At 46.6% G+C, this 22906-nt stretch overlaps 1 protein-coding gene across 1 annotated transcript in view; it reads left to right on the forward strand.

Moving 5' to 3' along the window:
- CIROP (ciliated left-right organizer metallopeptidase) overlaps positions 1-22906 on the forward strand; it is a 58510-nt gene that overhangs the window by 23560 nt on the left and 12044 nt on the right. The window contains exons 8-13 of the mRNA XM_088469966.1: positions 2964-3138; positions 3316-3385; positions 3462-3558; positions 3636-3722; positions 10759-10881; positions 19169-19413. Of these exons, the coding sequence (XP_088326092.1) occupies positions 2964-3138; positions 3316-3385; positions 3462-3558; positions 3636-3722; positions 10759-10881; positions 19169-19413 (797 nt within the window). The remainder of the gene's footprint in view (positions 1-2963; positions 3139-3315; positions 3386-3461; positions 3559-3635; positions 3723-10758; positions 10882-19168; positions 19414-22906) is intronic.

The following is a 22906-nucleotide window of genomic DNA, read 5'->3' on the forward strand; positions in this document are numbered from 1 at the left end:
AAAGACTTGTTGAGTGCTTTGAGGTTGAGAATCGGACGATATGACCCATTGGGTTTCTGTACCAAAAATAGATTTGAATAGAAACCCTGGCCCCTCTGGGAGAATGGAACAGGCACTATAACTCCAGCCTGGAGCATAGTGTGCAATACCTTCCGCAGCTCCGTAGCCTTGTTCCGGTCTGATGGTAGACCCGTGGTGAAGAATCGAGCCGGGGGTCTGTGCCGGAAGGAGAGGGCGTACCCGTGAGAGACCACCTCCAGAACCCAAGTGTCTGTCGTAGTGAACGACCAACACCGGGAGAACTGCAGCAGGCGGCCTCCCACCCTGGGATCCCCCAAGGGGAGACCCGGACCGTCAGGCCGCAGGCTTGTCATCTGGCTTGGGGGCCGGACGTCTGGTACTCCATGCCTGTTTCCGGGGCTTGCCCGATTTCTTAGGGCCAGCCTGTCGAGGAAACGACTGTGGTTTGGGCCTGCCCTGGGCCCTAGATGACCGAAAGGACGATGGTCCAGAACCAGAAGGAGCAGCGGCCGACGGGAGACAAGCAGATTTGGCTGCCGCCAGCGTGGCCACAATCTTATCCAGATCCGGACCGAAGAGAACTTCTCCGGTAAACGGCAACGCTTCCAGACCTTTCTTGGATCTGCGTCCGCCTTCCAGGATCGCAGCCACAAGGTGCGATGAGCAGCTACCGCTGCTGAAGAAATTCTAGACACCAGAGTACTAATGTCTAGAGCCGCCTCGTTGATGTAGGTGGCCGAATCACGGAGATTGCCAATCAACTCCGCTTGTTCGGCCGGACAGTCGGATTCAAAAGAAGCCTCTAATGAATCCGCCCAGCGCTCCATCGCTCTGGCAACCCAGCAAATGGCCATAGCCGGCCGTGCTGCCCCCCCTGCAAGGGAATAAGCGGACTTCAGGCAGATTTCTACCTTGCGGTCCGTAGCATCCTTAAGGGAGGACATGGATGGCATCGGCAATGTGGCACTACGGACAAGACGGGTCACGTGAGAATCCACCTGTGGAGGGGATTCACACTTAGCAAAATAATTATCCGCGAACGGATAAGCCACCGCCAGGCGTCTCTGCGGCTGGTATCTTTTGCCAGGTTGTTTCCACGCCTCCTCTAAATGGTCCACCAACTGACCCGAAAGAGGAAAGACTGTGGCATCGCCCTTCACATCTTTGAAAAAGGCATACTTAGATTTAGCCGCTGGGGGAACTTCGTCCTCAATCACCAAGGCTGTGCGGACCGCCCGAATAAGTCCAGGAATATATACTTTGGACTTAGCATCAGCGTCCTTAGTATGGAAAGGTTCCTGATCGTAAGGATCCAGAATCTCCCCATCATCAGACGTCCCTTCGTCATCCTCATAAGGAGCGGACAGAGACGCCACCGGCCTTTTATGAGGCCGCATCACAGACTCCCCTTGCAATACATCCGACAAGTGCTGTAAAGAACTCGTCAGGGAGTTAACCCACGCTGGCTCCTGAGAACCCGGGAGCGGGGAAATAGGGAGACTGTGGGGTACCACCAATTGTCGTGGGAACCCCTGCATGGGTGACGACACCACAGACTGCTGGGACAAACCCATCGGAGTAAACGCGGGCTGCGGAGCTAACTGGCCCACTAAAGCTGTTAACGCCTGAGCGAAACAAGCCCAGGGCGGCTCCTGTACCGGTGCTGTAACCGTAATAGGCCGCGCCATGGACAACACTGCCGGCAAAGGCCCTCCGCGCTACCCTCCCCCTCCGCTAACGGTACTTTGCACGTGGTACACTGTAGCCGGAGGGGAAAATCACTTTCAGACATGATGGCACCACGTATGTGACCTCTCTCACCAATTAAGTATTAAATAGGCGAGAGACCACCCTGCAGCACCGCACCGCAAGGGCTTTAGCAGAAAGAACAGGGACAGTAATAAAGCTGACAGTTTAGTGAAGAATAGTTACAGGCAGCGCTAGCACAGTCACATACAATGCAGAGAAATAACAATTCCTGCACTAACAGCGCTGATCACTCAACTACACAGACACAGGGCCTGGTAGGACACAGCGCTGCATACACAGACCTGAGCCACAGCGGAGGAGAGGTATGCGGGGGGACCCAGACCACGATGCTTCCTTCCAGACTTCCAGCAGCGTTCACCATGCGTTGCAGAGAAGATGGCCGCCGAGGAGCAGAGAGAAGCTGGCCTGGGGGAGGAGCGCTGACACAGGACCAGTCAGCACAGTGCAGAGAGGGCTGTGTGCAGCGGGGGAGGCGCCGGCTGTGAGACAGGGAAGGCGCGCTCCCCTGGCATGCATTTAACCCCTGGGACGCCGCAGCGATACCGCTCTGCTGCGGTCCGCTGTCCCAGGGGGTAGTGGAAGCGCAGGTTGGTCGCCTGGCTCCATGCTGCAGCCAGTCCCCAGGGAGCCCCCTGCCTGGGGACTTAGGACCATGTGATCAGCGGGGACCCACCGCGGGACCCCGCTGCTTACCTCTGTCCCCCTTGAATCCGGCCATGGTCCGGAGCATCTGGGGTCACCGCTAGCTGTGACCCCAGACGCCCACCAGCATCCCCGGATCAGTACCGGCGTTCTGGTACCGGCGGGGTGTAGGGAAGACAGCATGGACGTCAGGACTGACTGTCCATGCTGTTCATCCAGTTGTGCAGCCACAGCTGCATGAAGAATAAGCTTCAGGGGCTCTTCTAGCCCCCACTCCAACAGGTGCACCCGACTCCGGCCGGGCACCAAACTAAACTGAGGTGCCTTGGCCTGGGGGCGGGGTATAGGAGGGGGACCTAGTGCATCCTGGGAGGCTGAAAGCTTAACTCTTTGGTGCCCTGCGACTGACGTCACACCTATACCCCAAGGTATCCTGTGGATACCCTATGGACCCTGAAGTAGAAATGTGTAAGTGACCTGAGGCTACTCTGTTTGTATCCATGTGTAATCATTGTTCTTGATTCACACAGGAAACCCCAACTTCTTCCCACTGGGAATCACGATTCATGCAAGGATCGATCCTGACAGCCTCAATAAGTCCTCCACACCTAACATACCTAGATCCAATTACACTGGCTGCCTTTCAAGACATGGGCTGGTATGAGGTTAATACAAGCATCAGTAGTCAGCTTCTGTGGGGAAAAGGTGAGAGCATCGTAAGATTATAAGTGTCTGGTGAAGGTGTTTTACCACATTATTACCAACTCTATCATGAGGGGCAAACACAGTACAAAGCACAGAGGTGTTTAACATTAACTCCTGCCAAGGACCCTCTGTGGGAATGATTATTGGCATGTATGCTAATTCAAATATTGTTCTCAGGAGCTGGTGTTTCCTTTGGTCTTCCTTTTACATGTCAAGAAACATCCAGTTTTTTCTGCAGAGATAAGGGGTGAGTGTTTTAAATTGTTGTATGACCCCTCAGCTCAGTACAGGAGTGCAGTTCTCCAAAACTTCTCTCTCAACAGTCATATCGGCTGTCACCATCTGCATTTGGACAAGGGTAACTGCTCGACTGATGCATTCTTGGATGGATGCCATATTTACAAGCCTCTCCTACATGGGGTAAGTTTTGAAAGCCTAAATTTCTTATGACAATTAAATGCTTTTACTTGGCTAGAAATCGCAGCAATCTCTTGCAGGGTGAATGCTGGCTGAAGCAGGACAACCAAGGACCAGAGGAAATTTACCATCCTCAGAGTCGCTGCTTCTTCTCAAACCTCACAAAGGTACAGTGTTCCACCTACTACTGTTCAGTAATTTAAGGTGCACTGAAATGTATTCCAATGAGTGTCACCGGGACCGGAGCCAGCTGAGGGTCATGTGTCCACAGCAAGATGCAGTCAATACCCCGCCTGCTGAATGTCGACACCAGAATCCCAACACTTGTCAGAATCCTGGTGCCAGCATCAAGACCGCTGGAATTCCGATGGTAAGTAGCGGGGTTGGGGGGAGAGTTAGGCACTAGGGGGGAGGGTTAGGGTCAGGGACGTGCGGTGAGATCAATGGCTGGGGTGGCACACATGGAGATGGGTCTGAGTGCTGGGAGCCTGTCTCACCCCTTACTCACTGTAACTCTCCCCTCACTACACTAAGCTTCAGTGTCCATTGATTCTCCTACCTGCATCACTGTGTCTTCTCTTGCTGCTGCTGACTGAGCTCAGATCTTTAATGCCACAAATGATGATCTTCCTACTGAGACGCCCAGTGGTAGCAGAGCTAAAATGCCACGGTGCGTCTTTAGACACAATATCGATCGCAACGTCTAAACTTGCACTAGTTTTATTGCAGGTGCAATTTCTCTGTATGAACATGGCGTCTTGCGTCACTGCAACTATGTCTATAGACGCAGTCACTGTCAGCAACACGACTGTGTTTGCCTAACTGAAATACAAGGCTCTTCTGTCAAAATTCATTCTGCGACTCCTGGTGGTAACAATAGGAAGTCATGCGCAGTGCGACTCGGACACTTGGATAGTAATTCCAACATCGGCCAAATGCATAAATATTGGCATTGTGTGCAGTTAGCGTGCACCTCTGAATCAGGCCCAGATCCTCCATAATGTTGTTTAACCACTTGTCTGGCCATGCGACTACGCCAGGCTGTATGTTCCCTGGCATGGTAGCAAACAATGCAACTAGTCAGAAATGCCCACTGGGCAGCTGCAGGATGATAATCTTCCAACAGCCGCCAATTGCAGAGGTACATACTGGCACCTCTGCCTCCTTGCACCCTCCACCAATGTCTGCCATGCAGTCGATCACTGCAAATCGGGCAGTCCAGCAGCACCCCCCACTTGGCGACTATAGAGAGGAGCAGCCATTGAGGAAATGTAAATGAAGCAGCCCTCAACCCCTCTCTGTATACCTGGCTGCTGCTCATAGGAGCGTATTCATTCTGAAATGTGAGACCTAGATGGAGTACATGAAAGAATGGGAAAATCAACCCCCCAAAAGTGGCAAATTAAATAGCAGGAAAGTGTAGAAGGCTGTTAGTGGCCATAAGCAAATTATTGGATGGCACGTACATGATGTCAAATGGTTGATATTTGCAACTTAAAAATTATGGAAACATGATAGCCAAAAATTGTATTTCATCAAATAAAAGTGCCTAAAGTAGTTTGGGGCACATTAACATGTCTCTATAGCAGAGGTTCCCAAACGCAGTGCTCAAGGCTCAGTTATTAGAGATATCCATGGTTGAGCACGGGTGGTTAAATCAAATTGACTGAGGTATTAATGAAGCCACCTGTGGTCAATTGTGGATATCTCTAAAGGTGCGTACACACATAACGATTTTTTGAATGATTTAACTATAACGACGTCATTATCGTTAAATCGTTTATAAAATCGTTCATCTTTATAAGGTGAACGATGAACGATAATCATTCATGCGCGTTCACGTTTGTAGTTTATCGTCCATTCTGACTGTCCAACAAACGATTTTCGTTCAGAAAATCGTTCAAGTTGTGCAGAATGAACGATAAACGATGAACAATTTCCATTCACTGTATGCATGATTAAAAAATCGTTCATTGTTCATGAAAATCATTCATTATTTTAGTAACCAAAGATTTTTAGTGAACGATTTTCATTCACTTTTTCAAGGGAAATTTTTTTACGAAAATCGTTCACTAAAATCGTTGGTTACTAACATCGTTATGTGGGTACACACCTTTTAACCTGAACTGTTGGGGAGCCTTGAGGACTTTGGCCCTCATTCAGAGCCGTACGCTCTGAGCAGAGCGCATGCTCTGAATGAGGGCCGCCCTCCATAATTCTGGAGCGTCCTCCTGGACGCTCGTATAGCTGTGGGTCACCACCCACAGCCTATACGAGCGTGCAGTTTGATGGCCGCGATGGTCGTGACCATCGAAACTGCGAGCCGGAGCCTGCGGTTGAGGTTTTCAACCGCAAGGCCCGAAGTGATTTTGGCTCTGTCAGAGCCAAAATCACTCCCACTGACATCACTAGTGATGTAAGTGGGCCGGCTTCTGACGGTAGGCGTTCCCTTGGGAACGCCCCGTCAGGGAGGCACGCCCCCGGCATGCCCACCAAAGGGGGCGTGCTGTCAATCAACATCGACAGCACGCCCCCTTTGATCAGACACAACGAGCAAAGGACTTTCCTTCACTCGTCGCGTCTGGCGCATGCGCACGACGGAGCTCCCACCGCCGTGCGCATGCGCAGTGCACAACATCGACCCACTTGCGAGCGGACAGCCGCTTGCGAGTGGGTCTGAATCAGGCCCTTTGTTTGGGAACCTCTGCTCTATACGCATTGAAGATGATGAGGACAGTTGGCAGCTCCTTTTGATTGGCTCCCACAGATTGTGTATAAATCACTAGTGTGGCTGCTATATTATAAGTATATCCCCCATTTGATTTGTAAAGGGGAAGACAGATGTTTTTATTTAATTTATACTTTTTCTTTGTGTCTGTATTTAATTTTATTATACATAGTAAATGCAACCTTCAAATTTACTAAAAACACAGGGCCTGATTCAGCAGAACGCAGATTCCTGATGTTTGGGAATCTGCGCAGATGCAGGACCCATTCTGCGAGTGTGCAGAATGGGTCCTGCTAACTCGCTCGCAGACTATCAGCAGACTGTCAGTGATTGACAGTCTGCTGCTGTTTGTGGGAGGGGAGGGGGCGGCGATGCCCTCCGTTTCCCGAAATGGAGGCGTGTCACTGCCGTTGCGGAGGAGGGAAGAAGCCAGGATCTCCGTCGGCTGATGGAGATTTCCTGGCCTCTTCCTCTAATCTGCAGTGGCTAGCTACGGGACCCCATGGGTCACTGCAGCAGGCCAATGTTACACAGATTATCCGATGCTGCATTTGACGACGCAGCTCGGATAAGTAATGCACAGGAGGCGTGTTGCCTCCTGCTGCATTACCATATCTGCATGGGTCGCAATTGCAAAGCGACCCTTGCAGGGGTGTGGGTGCATCTCACAGGGGCGTGCTGCGAGTGACGGGGGGCTGGTCTAACGGCGCGCCCTCGTATCTCAGTGTCCTGGAAGGTGGAGCTGCTCGGCCAGGCTTTCAGACCGGATCATCAGCCCTTCTGGCATTTGCCAGAAGTGCCAGTCCAGCCCTGGTCACTTCTGTAAGCTTTTGTTACTCCTGACGTAAACTGTTTTCTCCTGTCGTAAACCTGTTGCATATGCTACTGTTGTAGACCTGGAGGCATCTTGAGGCGCGCCTGACTGAGCATACACATGTAACTGTGTCACACATATATAATACCTGCTTTTTTGAAGAAAAATGTTTTTATCTCTACATGAGCACCATATTGCGTATAAGTGAAAATAAAGGTAGAATTCAGTTCTAAGTGATGTGCCGCCACGCATCTCCACAATGCTCGGATTTGCAGGTACCAGCTGCAAGTATTTGTGCGCACCTTTGTGGGGTGCAAGGGAAAACTTGTGACGTTGGACGCAATGTGCTATTCTTTTAAGGCACATTCATCCAAAAGGTATTCTCTGCAAAGGGTACTGGTAGAAGTCTATTTTTGACCATTTGCCATTCATGAATGCAGACAAAGCTCTTCAGGTTACTACAGCAGAAGCCATGAATCAGATAATGAAAGAGTCCATATACACTTGCAAATAAACATATATGGTTCTTTGCATTTTCTGGACCATCTACAAGAGGTCACTTCTTTTCACGCTATTCTGGATGTTCACTTCAAAATTGTTGGCCCAAGTCCATAAAACTCTGGTTGTTGTTGCCATTACTTTTGCACGTTGCACGTTCTCATGATCACACTGTTTCATACTATGACTGTATGAAAGCTTGAGATGCCTTTAATTCTTCTGTCAATACTATATTTCAGAGTTAATATCTAGCACGAATACTGTGTGGGTGGGTGTGGGTGTGTGTGTGTGGGGGGGTTGAGACTGGCAACCAATGCATCAACCTTAGGAAGTATATCTCCGAATCTGATTTTGTCGGGGAAAAAAAATAATACAACACTCAACCTGATTACATTTGGTTGGCACTTGTCTGAGTGTTCTCATTCACTGATAATGTCCTTAACTACCTTTCAGAATGGAAAAATTAGGTTATTTAGCTTTACTCTGAGTAAAAAAAGTCTTGTAGCATTTGCTTTTCAGTTACTTCCATTGCATTATAGGTGGACTCGATAGGTCCATTTACCAGGTCTACACTTAAATTGTCCACTTCTAAAATTTCTCAGACTGCTGAAACATGTCATTTTCCAAAAGCACCTTGTTATGGCTAGGCTCATCTAGAAATGAGACCTTGAGGACTACATCTTCTGAGAGTGTCTGATGTTCTGATGTGACTGATATTCCTCACTTTCTATACAACTTGCACATAATTACCCAGAATATCCCTCTGGTGGATGATTGTCAAGGAAGATTTTCTTTGCAGGCTTGTCTTTGGGCTCATGAATGATCTTTTCTCTTGGGAGGGCACTGCAATATGAAACAAAAGAGTCAGGTAGAACGAAAACCTTAGCGAACAATAAAATAATTTATTAAGCAAAAGCTCCCTGAGGTTTAAACAATGATGCCAACATTGCACAACTGTTTACCTCCATTTTGTGTTGCCAGAGCACTTCTGAGCCTCAAAATGGGAGAGAATGTAAAAAACTACAAAACCTAGACAATCCTGGCATGCACCACTGCTGCGTTAACATGTCTAGGGTCATGACACGTGCCCCATATGGACATGCCCAAGTTTTCCCCCAAATTGGGGGCACCTGCAATAGGGGCCGCATAATCCTAGTCTCCGAATTAACTTCTCTTGAAGGAGAGAAGCATTCAGGGACAGTGACAGGCGGATCCTATACCTCCTTGCCGGATAGTGTTGTTGCACAGTACTAGTTCAGGAAGTAGCTTCCACCTTCTCCTGGCAATGCAGAAGTCATATCTGCAGGCAAGCCACTATTGTAAGAATAAAACTAGCTATCTTCAGCATACAAAGAAGACAGAACAGAAGATGCCTGGAGGAAGGGGGAATGCCTTTTTATAATTTACACCATCTAGAGGTTGATTTTCTGTCTAGACTTCACTGGAAATTACATATCTGTTGCCATAGAGCACAAGTTCTCAAACTCGTTCCTCAGGACCCCAAAAAGTTAATGTTTCCCAGATCTCCTCACAGAATCACAAGTGAAATAATTAGTTCCACCTGTGGATCTTTAAAAATGTGTCAGTGAGTAACAGTGGCGTAACTAGGGTATTTGGAGCCCAGGGCAAATTTGAAAAGGGAGCCCCCCCCGATGTGCGCATGCGGCAAAAAAAATGGGCGTAGTCACTTAAAAATGGGGCGTGTCAACATGACACACCCCTTTATTTTCACGCTGAACATTCCTATCCATATGCACCTTAACCCCAGTAGTACCCCTTATACAGTACCCCCAGTATGCAGTTGTGGTCCCTCTTATGCACGCCCAAAGTAGTGCCCCTTATACAGTATCCCCAGTAATGGTCCCTCTTATACAGCCCCCAATTAGTTCCCCTTACTCAGTACCCCCAGTAGTGGCCCTCCCAAATGCAGTGCCCCATGTAGTGTTCCCCCTTATGCAGTGCCCCCAGTAGCAGTCCCCACAATGCAGTGCGCCCAGTAGCGGTATCCCCTTATGCAGTGCCCTTTATATAGTGCCCCCAGTAGTAGTCCCCCCCTATGCAGTGCCCTTTATATAGTGCCCCCAGCAGTAGTCCCCCCCATGCAGTTTTCCCAGTAGTGGTCCCCCTTATGCAGGCACCCAGTAGTGATCCCCTCTATCCAGTGCCCCCTGTAGTGGCCCTTCCTATTATTGCCCCAGTAGTGGTCCCCCCAGTGCAGTGCCTCTAGTAGTAGGCCCCTTTTATAATGCCCCCAGTGGTAGTTCCCCCCCAAGTAGTAGTCCCCAGTAGAGGTTCCCCCTCCCGATTAAGTGCCCCCAGTAGTAGCCCGCCCAGTAGAGGTCCTCCCAATAATGGTGCCCCCAGTAGTAGCCACCCCTCCCCCGTTGTCCCCCCAGTAGTAGCCACCCCCCTCAGTAGTAGCAGACAGGTTTAAAAAAAAAATAAAAATATATATATATATAAAAACATACCTGAATCCACGCTGCTGCTCCGGACCGCGACACCGCTCCCTCTGCCGCCGCCTGCCAGTCCTCCCGGGCTGGCGCGCTCAGCATTATGGGAGAGACGTCATTATGTCATGACGTCTGTCCCATTACCCACTGCAGGAGCCGGACGGAAGCCCGGCTCTTGCAGTGGGTGCTGCAGCAGTCAATGAGAGTCTATCTGACTCTCATTGGCTACTGTTTAACACACGCATCGCCGCCAGCGCTGGCGTCGATGCGTGTGTTATGCACAGCCTGAGCCCGCCTCCTAGCGCTATTGGGCAAGCGCTCACGGGGAGGGAACGGGTTCAGCTGTGCAGCACAGGACCTGGCGCTGGAAGCCTAGCGCCGGTCCTGTGTAAATGTGTAGCGCTGACCGCACTCACTGCGGTCGGCGCTACACTGGTGGCTAACTAGGGCGGGCCAGATCGTGGCCGGCGGCGCCCCCACGGCGCCCAGGGCACGCACCCTGCTCGACCCCCCCTAGTTACGCCACTGGTGAGTAATGAGTACACCTGTGCACCTGCTGGGTCCTGAGGTCTGAGTTTGAGAACCACTGCATTAGAGGAAGAAAAGAAAACAAACATTGCAGTAAAAATAATAAGAAAAACAATTGTATAATTGAAATATTTTATGTACAAATAAACAATAAAAATATTTTCTTCTTGTACACTATATAGGGATTAAAGCATGAGAGTGTCACAGGTCGTTGCTATCTCCATCGTTGCCTAGCTCCAAACACCTTCCAAGTCAAAATTCAAGGATCAGAATGGATGGACTGTCCAACCGGGGAGTTGATTAAGGTAATTTATAGATATGTGGGATAATGCTCTAATAGGGAACGCGAGCTGGGTTAGACCGTGAGACAGGTTAGTTTTACCCTACTGATGTGGTGTGGTCGCCATAGTAATCCTGCTTAATCCAGTCTTATACTGTATATAAAATTCATTGGTCTGTTTGTTTGTTTGTCTGTCCGGTTATGCATTTGGCCACCCCTGCACCGATTGGGATGAAACCAATACGATGCAGTTCAGTTGGATCCTGGCCAGGTTTTAGGGGTGTTTGGGTCCCAGTCGGACCACCTGTTGGCATATACTGGGCAGAATTTTGACCTGGGGTGCTTGCTCTGAGCCTTGTACTGGATGGATTTGGCCGAAAACTTAATTGTATCCCAGAAGACAAACTAGGGGGTTGAGGTCCCGGTCGAGCCACCCACTGGTGTACACTGAGCAGAGCTTTGACCCAGGGACGCTGAGCAGAACTTTGAAGGGGGGAACTTTTACCAGAGAAGTCTGTTCTGGGCCTTCCACTGGATGGATATGGATGAAAATTTCACAAGAGGGGTGGCAATTGGTCTGAGATGCCTAATGGAGTGGTTGGGGTCCCGGTCAGACCTCATGGTGGAGTGCGCTGGGTAGAACTTTGACCCAGGGAGCCTGTTCTGGGCCTTCCACTGGATGGATTTGGATGACATCACATAATAAAACTTAATAACTTGAAGATTCGGGCAAAGCCAGGTACTTCAGCTAGTAAATTATAAAAATATTAGAAGTCACTACTGTATACATATAAAGAGCACATAAGTGTAGGCAGATATTATTTACAGAAGGTTATTCATGTATATTAACATTACTTGTGTAGCTTAAATGAATTCAGATCTTGTGTTAATCTATTGTTATCTTTTCATCTGCAAGTGTAGACTGGTTGGATGTAGCTAATAACACCACATTCAAAGTGGTTTAATACTATGCTTTTATATATGGACATATATATGAATATATTTTAATGGAAACCAAAGTCTGTTGCAGCAATTAATTTAAATTTGACATTTTACCTAATTTACTACCTAATTTAAATGTGACATTTTATACAGTCATTGTAAGGGAGGTGATGAGGAACACAAACACTACACAGTGCAAAAAAGGCTTTGGAGCCAATAAGAGCCTCTATTTGTAAGAGCATGCCTAGATGTTTGCCATATTCCGCTATAAAACCATAATTTTTACACTGTTTGAGAAGGAGCATATGTTTGCACAGATACTGTAGAAGAGGGAAGTCTGACCCGTGGACCCACTGCCATGTTTAGTATAGCTGAGTACCAAACCTCTTTTGGTCAGTCTGGTGCTACTAAGATTATTGAAATTCCTTCCTTCTTTATCTTCCTGAGTACTCAAGGGAGCATAGGAATTGGGGGAAATAACCTCCATTGCACAACCACGGCATCCATTAGAAAGGCTAATGAGTCCCTGGTTCTGTAACAAAACCTGGCTGTTTTGTTGTTAAACAGAGAAGTAATTAGATCAATCTTTGGTTCACCCCACTGTTTTACCATGCTGTTGAAGACTTCTGGGTGCAGAGACCATTTCCATGGAAGAATGGACTGACTCAAGTAAGCCTTCCAATTCTCTATCCCTAGTATAAAGATTGTGGGTATCACCAGAACATGAAAAGATTCTCTCATCCTCAGAACTTTTTCCTGATTAATTATGTATTCTACCACTGTAGCGTTCTCAGACTGGATTCTGATGCGTTTTCCCTGAATAAGAGATTGTGCTTTTTTTTCAATACGTTTAGAACTGCTCTTAGTTCCAAAACATTGATTGGAAGTGTTGGCTACTTTCTGGACCATAGATAATGGTTCGGTATAATTGCCCCCCCATCATCCCTGGAGACTGGGGTCTGTCGTGATTACCAGCCAATCCAGGATGAGAAAACTCCTTCCTTTTTTCTGACATGGTTCCCCAGCTGAGAGACTGTCTTGTCTCTAGCGAAAGATTTAACTGAGAGTAAACGGATTTCTGATCTTCAAAATTTTTGCGATTGGCAAAGATAGTCTGGCTAATTGGGTATTGAAAACAAGACCTAAAAACTTCATGCACTGACTGGGAATCATCTTGGACTATTGCCATTTGATAACTCAGCCATGACACTCTAGCACAACCACTGCCCTTAACAGATCTACTAAAGGAACCTTTCTGAATCTGCTTTAAAAAGTAAATCATCTAAATAGATGACCATCTAAAAAACTATTTTTATTCCCAAAGATTTTTGGTTGCCTGCCAGCCAAGACTTTGTAAAAATACGATGGCTAAGCTAAAAGGGAGAGCCCTGAATCGAACTGTAAATCTTAAAATACACTGATGCCCATCCCAAACTGTGATGTGGAGGTAGGCATCCCTGATGTCTTTATATGTCAAAAACTGGTTTACCTTCATTCGGTTTAGGATTGATCTTACAGATTCCATCCTGAATTTGTCTAAATATAGTCTTGTATTTAAGCCATTTACATTTAAGGTAGGTATGTGACTCCCATCTGGTTTTTGGACTAAACAGATTGAAGTAAAATCCCATTGTTTTTTTCTTTCTGATACTGGATTAACCACTCCTGAGTCCCGAAGGGCAGTAATTGATAGATCTAAGACCAGACATCTTTTGCTGTCGCTAAAGGTGTGGACGCACTTGCAGATATTTTAAGCGACTGAACGATAACTATATCGTTCAGTCATTCACTATATCGGCCAGTGTGTATGCTAAAACATTGAAAGATAACACCAAACGACCAACAATGCACGCTCCTGCAGGTCGTTGGTCATTGTCGTTCATCGCCTGAACATGCAGGCTGACCTGACGATATTGTCAGGTTGTTGCATGTTCGGGGATGAGGGAGGGGGGTGGCGCTGAACGATATCGTTCATGTTATCGTTCAGCGTGTGTGCTCAATGTCATTAATGAAATTGAGCACACCCATGCTGGGGACACACTAGACAATATCGCTCATGGTGCGAATTGTCTAGTGTGTACGCACCTTTAGTAACCTCATTGAAAAGAATATTTTCGGTGGAGGACCCAAAAGACACTTTCTATTATACCTGTCATCCATTTATCTGAAGAGGACCTTTTCCACTAGTTTATGAATTACATAAGATGGGCACCCACCACAGACACCTCTGGGTGTGTACCTTTCTCATCGTGCAATCTTATACTGGAGCCTAGGCACTACACATTTCCCTGGCTCCTTTCTACTCATCTTAGAATGTCTCCCTCTATGTACAAAACCTCAGAACAAGAGTGCCTGTCTCTTTCCCCAAAAGGATGTAGATGACTGCCCCTGTCTAAAGGGTGGACGAAAGGAACGAATATAGGCCCTCATTCAGAGCCGCTCGTTCCGAGCGATGTTTGCACATCTGCGCATGCGTACGCTTTTTAGTACGCATGCGCGAACCAGTCAGTGCGGCCGAAAATCCTTTGTACGCTATATAGCGAGTGCCTGCTATTTTGAGTGACAGAAAGAGGCGTATGTGGGTGGTAACAGGGGAAGGTGTTTGAAAATGGGGAGTGGAGATCCGAACGCAGGCGTGCTTAAAGGTCAAAACGGGCGTTTTATGGGTGTGTATATTTAAAACAGCAGCGTCATTGACCACGTCACTGGGTTATTTTATAGCCAGAACTGCACGCAAATTTGTGGTAGCAAACACCAACCACAAGAATAGCGAGCAGTTCATACGCTGGTCGATGTACTCGATTAATCTAATAAATAGCGGACATGACGTAGGATGCGTGCGGCCAGGGGGCGTTTTTAACAAATAAACGAGCGTATGTTTTGCTCGCTCGTTCAGACTTAGAGGTGTGAACAGACTGCAATGTGCGTACGGATCATTTGAATAGCCACCCCTTGTTTTTAAACGAACGACCGCAAATAGCGTACGGCTCTGAATGAGGGCCATAGACTTAGAGGAATTGCTTATATGTAAAAATAAACTGTTACCTCCCGTGGTCTCTGAGACTCTCTTACCTATTCTGGGACAAACAAAAGCTTTTCTTCCAAAGGTAAGTCTTCCAATAATGTCTTTATCTTGGAATCCACATTCCATGACTTTACACATAGAATGCATTTTGCCACAACTGCTAATCCAGACATTTTAGACTTTACCAAAGACGCATCTGAAGTGGCTTCACCCAAATAATCTGCTCTTATTTTAAGATGGTCTGCAATAGATAATAGTTGAGACTAAAGCTGGGTACACACAGACAGATACATTGGCCGATCAATTGATCGGCCAATGTATCTGCTGCCCGTTGGGCAGTGTGTACCCGCGATATGTCGGTGAACGTCGGCATTCACCGACATATCACATTGGCTGTGCTGCACAGCCGATGGACAGATATGTCTGCAGACATATCTGTCCATTGGCTGGTGCAGACAGGCGGTCGGCAGACCGCCCGTACACACACAGCGGCAGCCACGAGGAGGGGGGCGGGACATGCCCCCAGCCCGACGGGACATACTCCTAGTCACCGGGACCTGCAGGCAGACACAGATGATGGTTGTTCGTACACACTGAACAACCATCATCTGCAGATATATCTGCAGATCACTCGATCTGCATATATATCTGTATAGTGTGTACCCACCTTAAAGGTGGGTACACACCTGACATATATATCTACAGATCGAGTGATCTGCTAATATATCTGCGGATGATGGTCGTTCATACACACTGAATGGCCATCATCTGCTTGTGCCCTCGGGTCCCGGGTCAGGGGAATGTCCTGCCCCCCTTCTCGCGGCTGGAGCTGTGTGTATACGGGCGGTTGGCACCTGCCGATGGAAAGATATGTTTGCAGACATATCTGTCCATCGACTGTGCAGCACAGCCAATGCGGTATGTCGGTGAACGACGACGTTCACCGACATATCGCGGGTACACACTGGTCGACGTGCAGCAGATATATTGGCCGATCAACTGATCGGCCAATGTATCTGTCAGTGTGTACCCAGCATTAGATATGTCTGACTGGATAACTTCTATTAAAAGGTCAGTCCAGTTTTCCATTGTCTTAGCTACCCAAGCTGAAGAAATACTGTCTTAAAGCTGCCCCTGCAGCTCCATAAATTTACTTAAAGATACATTCATACTTCCCTTAAGGAGGCACCATCTGGAATAGAGAGAGCCATAGTCTTAAGCTGGCCATACACGGTGAGATATGCACCGTACGATGCGACGGGCGATCCAACGTCCGACATAACGGGTGGTCCCCACACACGGTGCGATCGGGTGACCGACCGCCCGATATGCTGGTTCCATCCTCCCACATAGCACTGCATGGGGTCGCACATCGCATCCCCTGATCGACTAAACCTGCAGTAACATCTGGGGGTGCGATGTATGACCCCACAGGTGCGCGCACTATCCGATATCATGCCCATACACGGTACGATAGAGCAGCCAACTCGCATCAAACCGTCGGATCGGCTGATTTATAGCACAGTATATGGGCACCTTTAGATAAATAAGCTACAGGAACATCCTCTCTAGGATTTATCACGGTTAGGTACTGGATACATTGAAAGAAATTTGTGTGGAATCTAAAATTTCTTATCACAAAATATCCATGGTTCAGCCATTAAATCTGATAATTGGGAATATGAAAGAAATAGCAGATTTTTTTCTTTGATCTCTTGGTTCCTAATAAATAATCAGGAGTCAACTGTTTTTCTACATCCCTAAGGTCCAAGACCTGACAATCCGCTCTGACGAGGTCATCTACCCCATGAACACCTATTCCTTCCTCTATTAAGGATACCGGATCCTCAAAATCAGACTCTTTGTGATGCTCTACCTCTTTAGAGGAAGCCTCAGACTCAAATTAATCTGAATTATTAACTGTCACTTGCGCATTTTCGGCCAGGGAGAAGACAATAATCTTTCTAAAGACGATAAAGTCTTTTTAAGACCTAAAGCAATCCTCTCCATTGCCTTGGCCCAAGATGGAACTTCCGTGGACCCCAAATTCCCAGACCCATATAACCCAGGAGAAAGGACCTCTGTATGTGTACCACCTTGGTCCATCTTAGATGAAACTATCTGGGTATCTGTTACCCTATTACTCTGGCTGGATACAAAATTAGACAGTACCTCTCTCATAACAGAAGCTATGGATAGAACAAAAGTCCTAGCCCAAGCTGGTAATTCTGCAGAGCCTATCAGAACCACCGCAACTGTTCACAGATCACGAAGTCCTTGAAGACAGCCTGCGTGTCCAGACTAGGTTATTTAGCCTGACATGTACAAAAATCATGTAAATTAGTTTTTCCCTCTTCCAGGGTTAGCCAGTGAACTACTCCTCTTTTCAGATATTTTACAAAATTACAAATAAGTAGATAATTCAACAAAAGCAGCATTACACAGCATTCATAAAGAGAAAAATAATTTATATCTCAATAGAAAGCTTGTCAGATACTTCTACCAGACTTCCAGACATGTGGAGTCTCTGAGAGGAGTGGGAAGAGAGGAGCTTCACAGCAGTCATCACTGATCCTCATTTCAAGTGTTGGACTGTACCATCTGCAGCATCTCCCCTGTGCTGCCTGATGACCAGCCTTACCTCAGTGTGTAACCCTTTTGGTTAAGTGTAGGCCCTCTGCTCACTACTCTGACCCTTTCAGTAAGGTGAGAGAAGAATCAGCATTGCCATAGATCAGTGTTTCCCAACCTCGGTCCTCAAGGAACACTAACAGCCCATGAAAAAATGTGGGATAGGTCAGTGCGCTAGAAAGCAGCTGGAACTCTTTGGTGTACTGTGTCACCAAATACAGGAAATAGTTCAAGTCATACAATAATTCACCAAGGGTTTCCTATAGCGCTACGGAAAAGTTCTCAACAGGAGTCTGTTCTTTCTTTCAGAATGTAGTTTTCATGTCTTTCATCTATAGAGAACTCGGGAATACAACAAAAAATACAAACATAGTGTAGATGAATGTAATAGTGCCTCCTTAGATTATATATATAGTGCGCCTACCAGCTGATATGGTCTGTCACATTGGCAGACAATGACACTTATGAACATCTGATGAAAAGGTCCCTCCTTGGAATATGCACAAGAGCTTTCAATCCTTCCACTCTGTTCTCCCATGTTTTACATGAAAAGAATTATAGAAAAATGTGCTTCCATAGTGCATTACCAAATTTATTAACATAGGACCAAGACAAACATAAAAAAGAAATCCAAAGTGATGTCTTCACCAAATCCAGATCATTTGCCAAATAGGCTGAACATTCAATAGAGTGCAACAAATTTGATTTCTTCACATCAAAGTTAAAGAAAGGGTGGGGTCTCACCAGATTTATATGTCCACTGAAAAAAACAGACAAATAAAGCATAAAGGTAGCGTCCTCCTGGCGTCCCGGGATGACCTTCTTCTATAGGTGGGTTCCCATTTCTTCAGCAAAAAAGTTTCTCCAGGCAGCCATTGCGTTTCGATACTTAATCCAGTATGTATCTTTGTCAAGGCATCTGTAATCCAGTTTTAGTGATATCCAAGCTTGAGCACAGACGGTTAAATCAAAATAAATGAGGTACAAATTTAGACACGTGCTCAAGTATGGCTATCCTGAAAATCTGGACTGTTAGTCTGCCTTGAGGACCGTGGTTGGAAACCCATCATAGATCCAGCCACCCCCTTTCACTAGACAGGGTGACCTGGTCCGGAAGCAATTCCTGCTACTGGCAGATGCTCGTGATGGTGCTACTCTCTCAGCTTCCGGTGTGCACACTGACAGGGCACATCACATGGCTCTGGAGATCCTTGCATGAGCGGCCCCTGCACCCACCTCTCTTGGTACCACCAAACCTGGCAGACAGCAGGCAATCACCTCCTTACATCCAGCCCAGTACCAGTGCTACACAGCAGAAGTCCCAAACTACACGAGCACTGGGCATCTGGCACTTGTAGGTAAGGAGGAGAGAGGGAAGAGAAGAAAAAACTGGGTGCAGGTAAAAATAAAAAGTAATAACTCCTCCAGCACTTTAAAACTCAATAAGGGATTGGAAAGGCAGAGCTTTTATACAAGAAAAAGTTAACAAGTTAAGTGCTAGCTCCTCAATCCTCACTACACCCTATGGTCAAGTACTGTTCCCCAGATTGAGAAAGGAGAAAAATAAATAACACACAAATCATTGCACATCCACATTCAAAAAAGCCAGTTAATTGATGCCGTAAAGGAGCCAGTTTTTTGTTCTTCATTATATGGTCACTAAGCTCTTAATCATAAAGATCCTTAATTAATTATTTATGCTCAACTCTTGCAGGTGAAAGGTTTTGAAGGTGGTCTTTTGTGTCCAAATGGACGACTCTGTTTGGGATTTCAGCAGCCACCTCTTCCAACACCAGTTTCAGTCACAGTATCCATCTCCAGCATATTTCCTCCAGCAGCAAGACAAGAAATCAAAGTGCAGGTGAATATCATGTATGGTGTCAAATGGACCAAAGAAGAGAAGGTGCTTCTTATGGATGAAATTATCGGAGTTATCGCTCAACATGCTGGAGTGCAAAGGTGAAACAGAAAGTCATGAAATAAAAGCAAGAAATTTGTTAGCGCTAGAAGCATGAAAATTAAAAGGAAACCTCTTATTATAAATACAAATTGCACACACATTGTAAGACCACAATATTCAAAAATGCTAAATAATTTAAAGTGATTTCTGGTACAATATTTACATTGGTGATCATACACTATATATTTTTTTATCCCCATTTTACATTAAGATAAAGGGGTGAATAAAATCATGTAAAAGTCAAGATACAGTACTATTTTGGTGTATTGGCTACTAAACTCTTATGATTTGTGTAGACCTGGTTTAATACTTAAGGTAGGAATTGGGGTTTGTTTTGTCAATATATTAAGATTGCTTACAGTAAAATTTGACTTGTATCCTTGAAACAATTCTCGGACCATCATATTATTTAATTTGGCATTGTATGTTACTTGACAAGCCTCAGTAATGTTTCGGTAAATATAGTCCCCCAGAGTCATACACAGTCGAATCACATTATTATGACCACCTCCTCCATTTGCCGTTGGCAACACGTAGCCCATGAAGTACGTCACGTGCCGTGCGCTGGCTTGGTGGGTATATAAGGTGTGCAAAAGGCCGTCTGCACACATCACTTGTTGCTGTCATGGGTAAAAGGGGCAATTTATCTGAGTTGCAAAACTATAGAGTTATAGTAGACTTACCTAGATAACTCCTTTTCTTTGAGGTCTATAGAATCCACATAAATACCATGGGGGATATTATAGTTGGAAGACCAGGCACCAAACAGTTAAAGCTTTGGCTCCCAGAATGCCCCAGGTCCTCCTCCATATATATCCCACCCCTAGCCACTAGACTTCAGTTTAGTTAACAAGCCTAAAGGCAGGAGAAGGAAAGAGGAGAAGGAAGAACAATCGTACATGAGAAACACTCTTACAGAAGATGAGATCTGTGACAGGAAGAAAATCACCCAATGAAGGTGCATCGGGTGGCCGCCCTGTGGAACCTATGGACCTCGAATGAAAGCAGTTATCTCGGTAAGTCTACCATAACTCTATATTTCTTCTTTGGGGTCCATAGGAATCTACAGGGATACCATGGGGATGTCCTAAAGAAGTTCCCCTATGGTGGGGGACGCTCCTGAGCAGAAAGGAGAACTTGTCGCCCAAAGAAGGATCCTGGGAGGCAAGAGTATCAAAGGCATAAACCTAAGAAAAGTGTGGACAGAAAACCACTTGGCAGCCTTGCACGATTGTTCAGAGGCACCACGAGTAAATGCCAACAATGGCTCTACAGATCGAGTAGAATGTGCTGTCACCGTGCTTGGGACAGGAAGATCAGCCTGTGTATACACCTGAGAGACAGTCATGCGTAGCCATCTCGCCAGAGTCTGCTTATTAGCTGCCCATCCTCGTTTGTGAAAATCATATAAAACAAAAAGAGAATCTGATTTTCTAACAGAATTCGTACACTCCACATAAATTCAGAGAGCACGAACTACATCCAGGGAGGCTTCACCTACAGAAAGGTCTGGAGCCTGAAAAGATGGAACAACAATTTCTTCATTTACAAAGAACAGCTTTATCCTGGTGAAAAATAAAAAATGGGGAGCAACAAGAGAGCGCTGCCACGTCCAACACTCTGCGAGTTGAAAAGATAGCAAGAAGAAAAAGTGTCTTTGCTGTCAACCACTTCAAGTCTACAGAGTCAAAAGGTTTAAATGGGGAAGCTTGTAACCCCTTAAGAACCAAAGACAATTCCCATGGTGCTACCGGTGGAACAAAAGGGGGCTGAACTCGCAGAACATCTTGGAACAAAATTCTAACATCTGGTAATAAAGCAATCTTATTCTGGAACCAGACTGACAGTGCAGAAACCTGCATTCTCAAAGTAGCCAGGCTGAGACCACTGTCTAACACTGCCTGCAGAAAAGCCAGTATCCTGGAAAACCTGAACACCTTAGGATCATATTCCTTATGGGAACACCATTGACCAAAAGAATGCCAAACTCTGTATCAAATGCGGGCAGAAGCAAGAACTAGAAAATCCCTTCGCTTATAAGATGGAAGATTCAAGAGCCACGCCGTCAAACCCAGACAGGGCAAGTCCCAATGTCGGCAGGGACCATGCGTTAGCAGATCCTGCAACAGAGGAAGAGGATACGGAATGTCTACTGACAGATTCTGTATGTCAGTGAACCAAGGACATCTGGGCCAAGCCGGAGCCACCAGTATCACTGTTCCACCTTCCTGCTTGACTTTTCTGAGAACTCTTGGGAGCAGAGAAATCGGAGGAGAAAGCTACATCAATTTGAAGTCCCATCTTACTGCCAGTGTGTCCACAAAGGCAGCTGATGGATCTCTGGAACTGGCCCTGTACCTGAGGACCCTGTGGTTATGGCATGACACCATGAGATCTATCTCTGGTAGACCCCATTTGTTTACCAGAAGCTGACACGCTCCCGGATGGAGAGACCACTCTCCGGCATGTATGTCCTGGCAACTTAGGAAGTACTCCCGGAAAGAATATTGCCGAGATGGTCGGAAGATGACGTTCTGCTCACATGAGAACCTATGTCACTTCCTTCACGGTTGCATAACTTCTTGTGCCTCCCTGATGATTTAGGTAGGCCACTGTAGTCGCATTTGTCGGACTGGATCTGAACAGGCCTGCCCTGAGCAGGTCCTGTGCCCTGATTAGTGCTCTGTATACTGCTCGCAGTTCCAGAATGTTTAATGGCAGATGACTTTCTTGATTTGTCCAACTTCCCTGAAAGGTGTGATGACCTGTCACTGCCCCCTATCCGCGAAGGTTGGTGTCCGTATTGAGAAATCACTCAATTTGGAATCCAGAATGGGCGCCCTTTGATTAGATGATTCTTTCTCAGCCACCACAGGAGGGAGTGACAAACCTCTTGAGTGAGAAGGATACTCTGAAACCTTAGAAGATGATGCTGTCCGTTCCACCTGGAGAGAATCAATCTTTGTAGAGGCCTGGAATGGAACTGGGCATATTCCACCATGTTGAAGGTGGATACCATGAACCCCAGGACCTGCATTGTTGAGTGAATGCATACCCTCTGATTTCGGAGCAATTTGCACACCCGCAATTGTAGAGCCGAATACTTGTCCCACTAGTAGAAAGATCCTTCGTGCCAGGGAATCCAGTAGCGCTCCCAGATGTACCATCTTGCTGAAGAAAGGGAACACATTTTATTTTCAGTTGATTATCCAGCCCTGCTTTTGTAGATAGGCAGTGGTCAGCTGGAGAGGATGTTGTAATAACCTCCTTAGACTGATCAATATCAGGAGGTCATCCAAGTATGGCAGTATCCTGACTCCTTCTGAGATGAGCAATCATGACCGCCATTATCTTGGTAAACACCTGAGGGGTTGTTGACAGACCAAAGGGCAATGGTAATATTTCTGACGAACAGCAAAACTCAGAAACCCTTGGTGGAATAGTGCAATAGATCCATGCATATATGCATCCTGTATGTCCAGGGAAATATGA

This window comes from Taudactylus pleione, unplaced genomic scaffold (assembly GCF_031769625.1).
Source record: "Taudactylus pleione unplaced genomic scaffold, aTauple2 ptg000095l, whole genome shotgun sequence".
Lineage (NCBI taxonomy): Eukaryota > Metazoa > Chordata > Amphibia > Anura > Myobatrachidae > Taudactylus > Taudactylus pleione.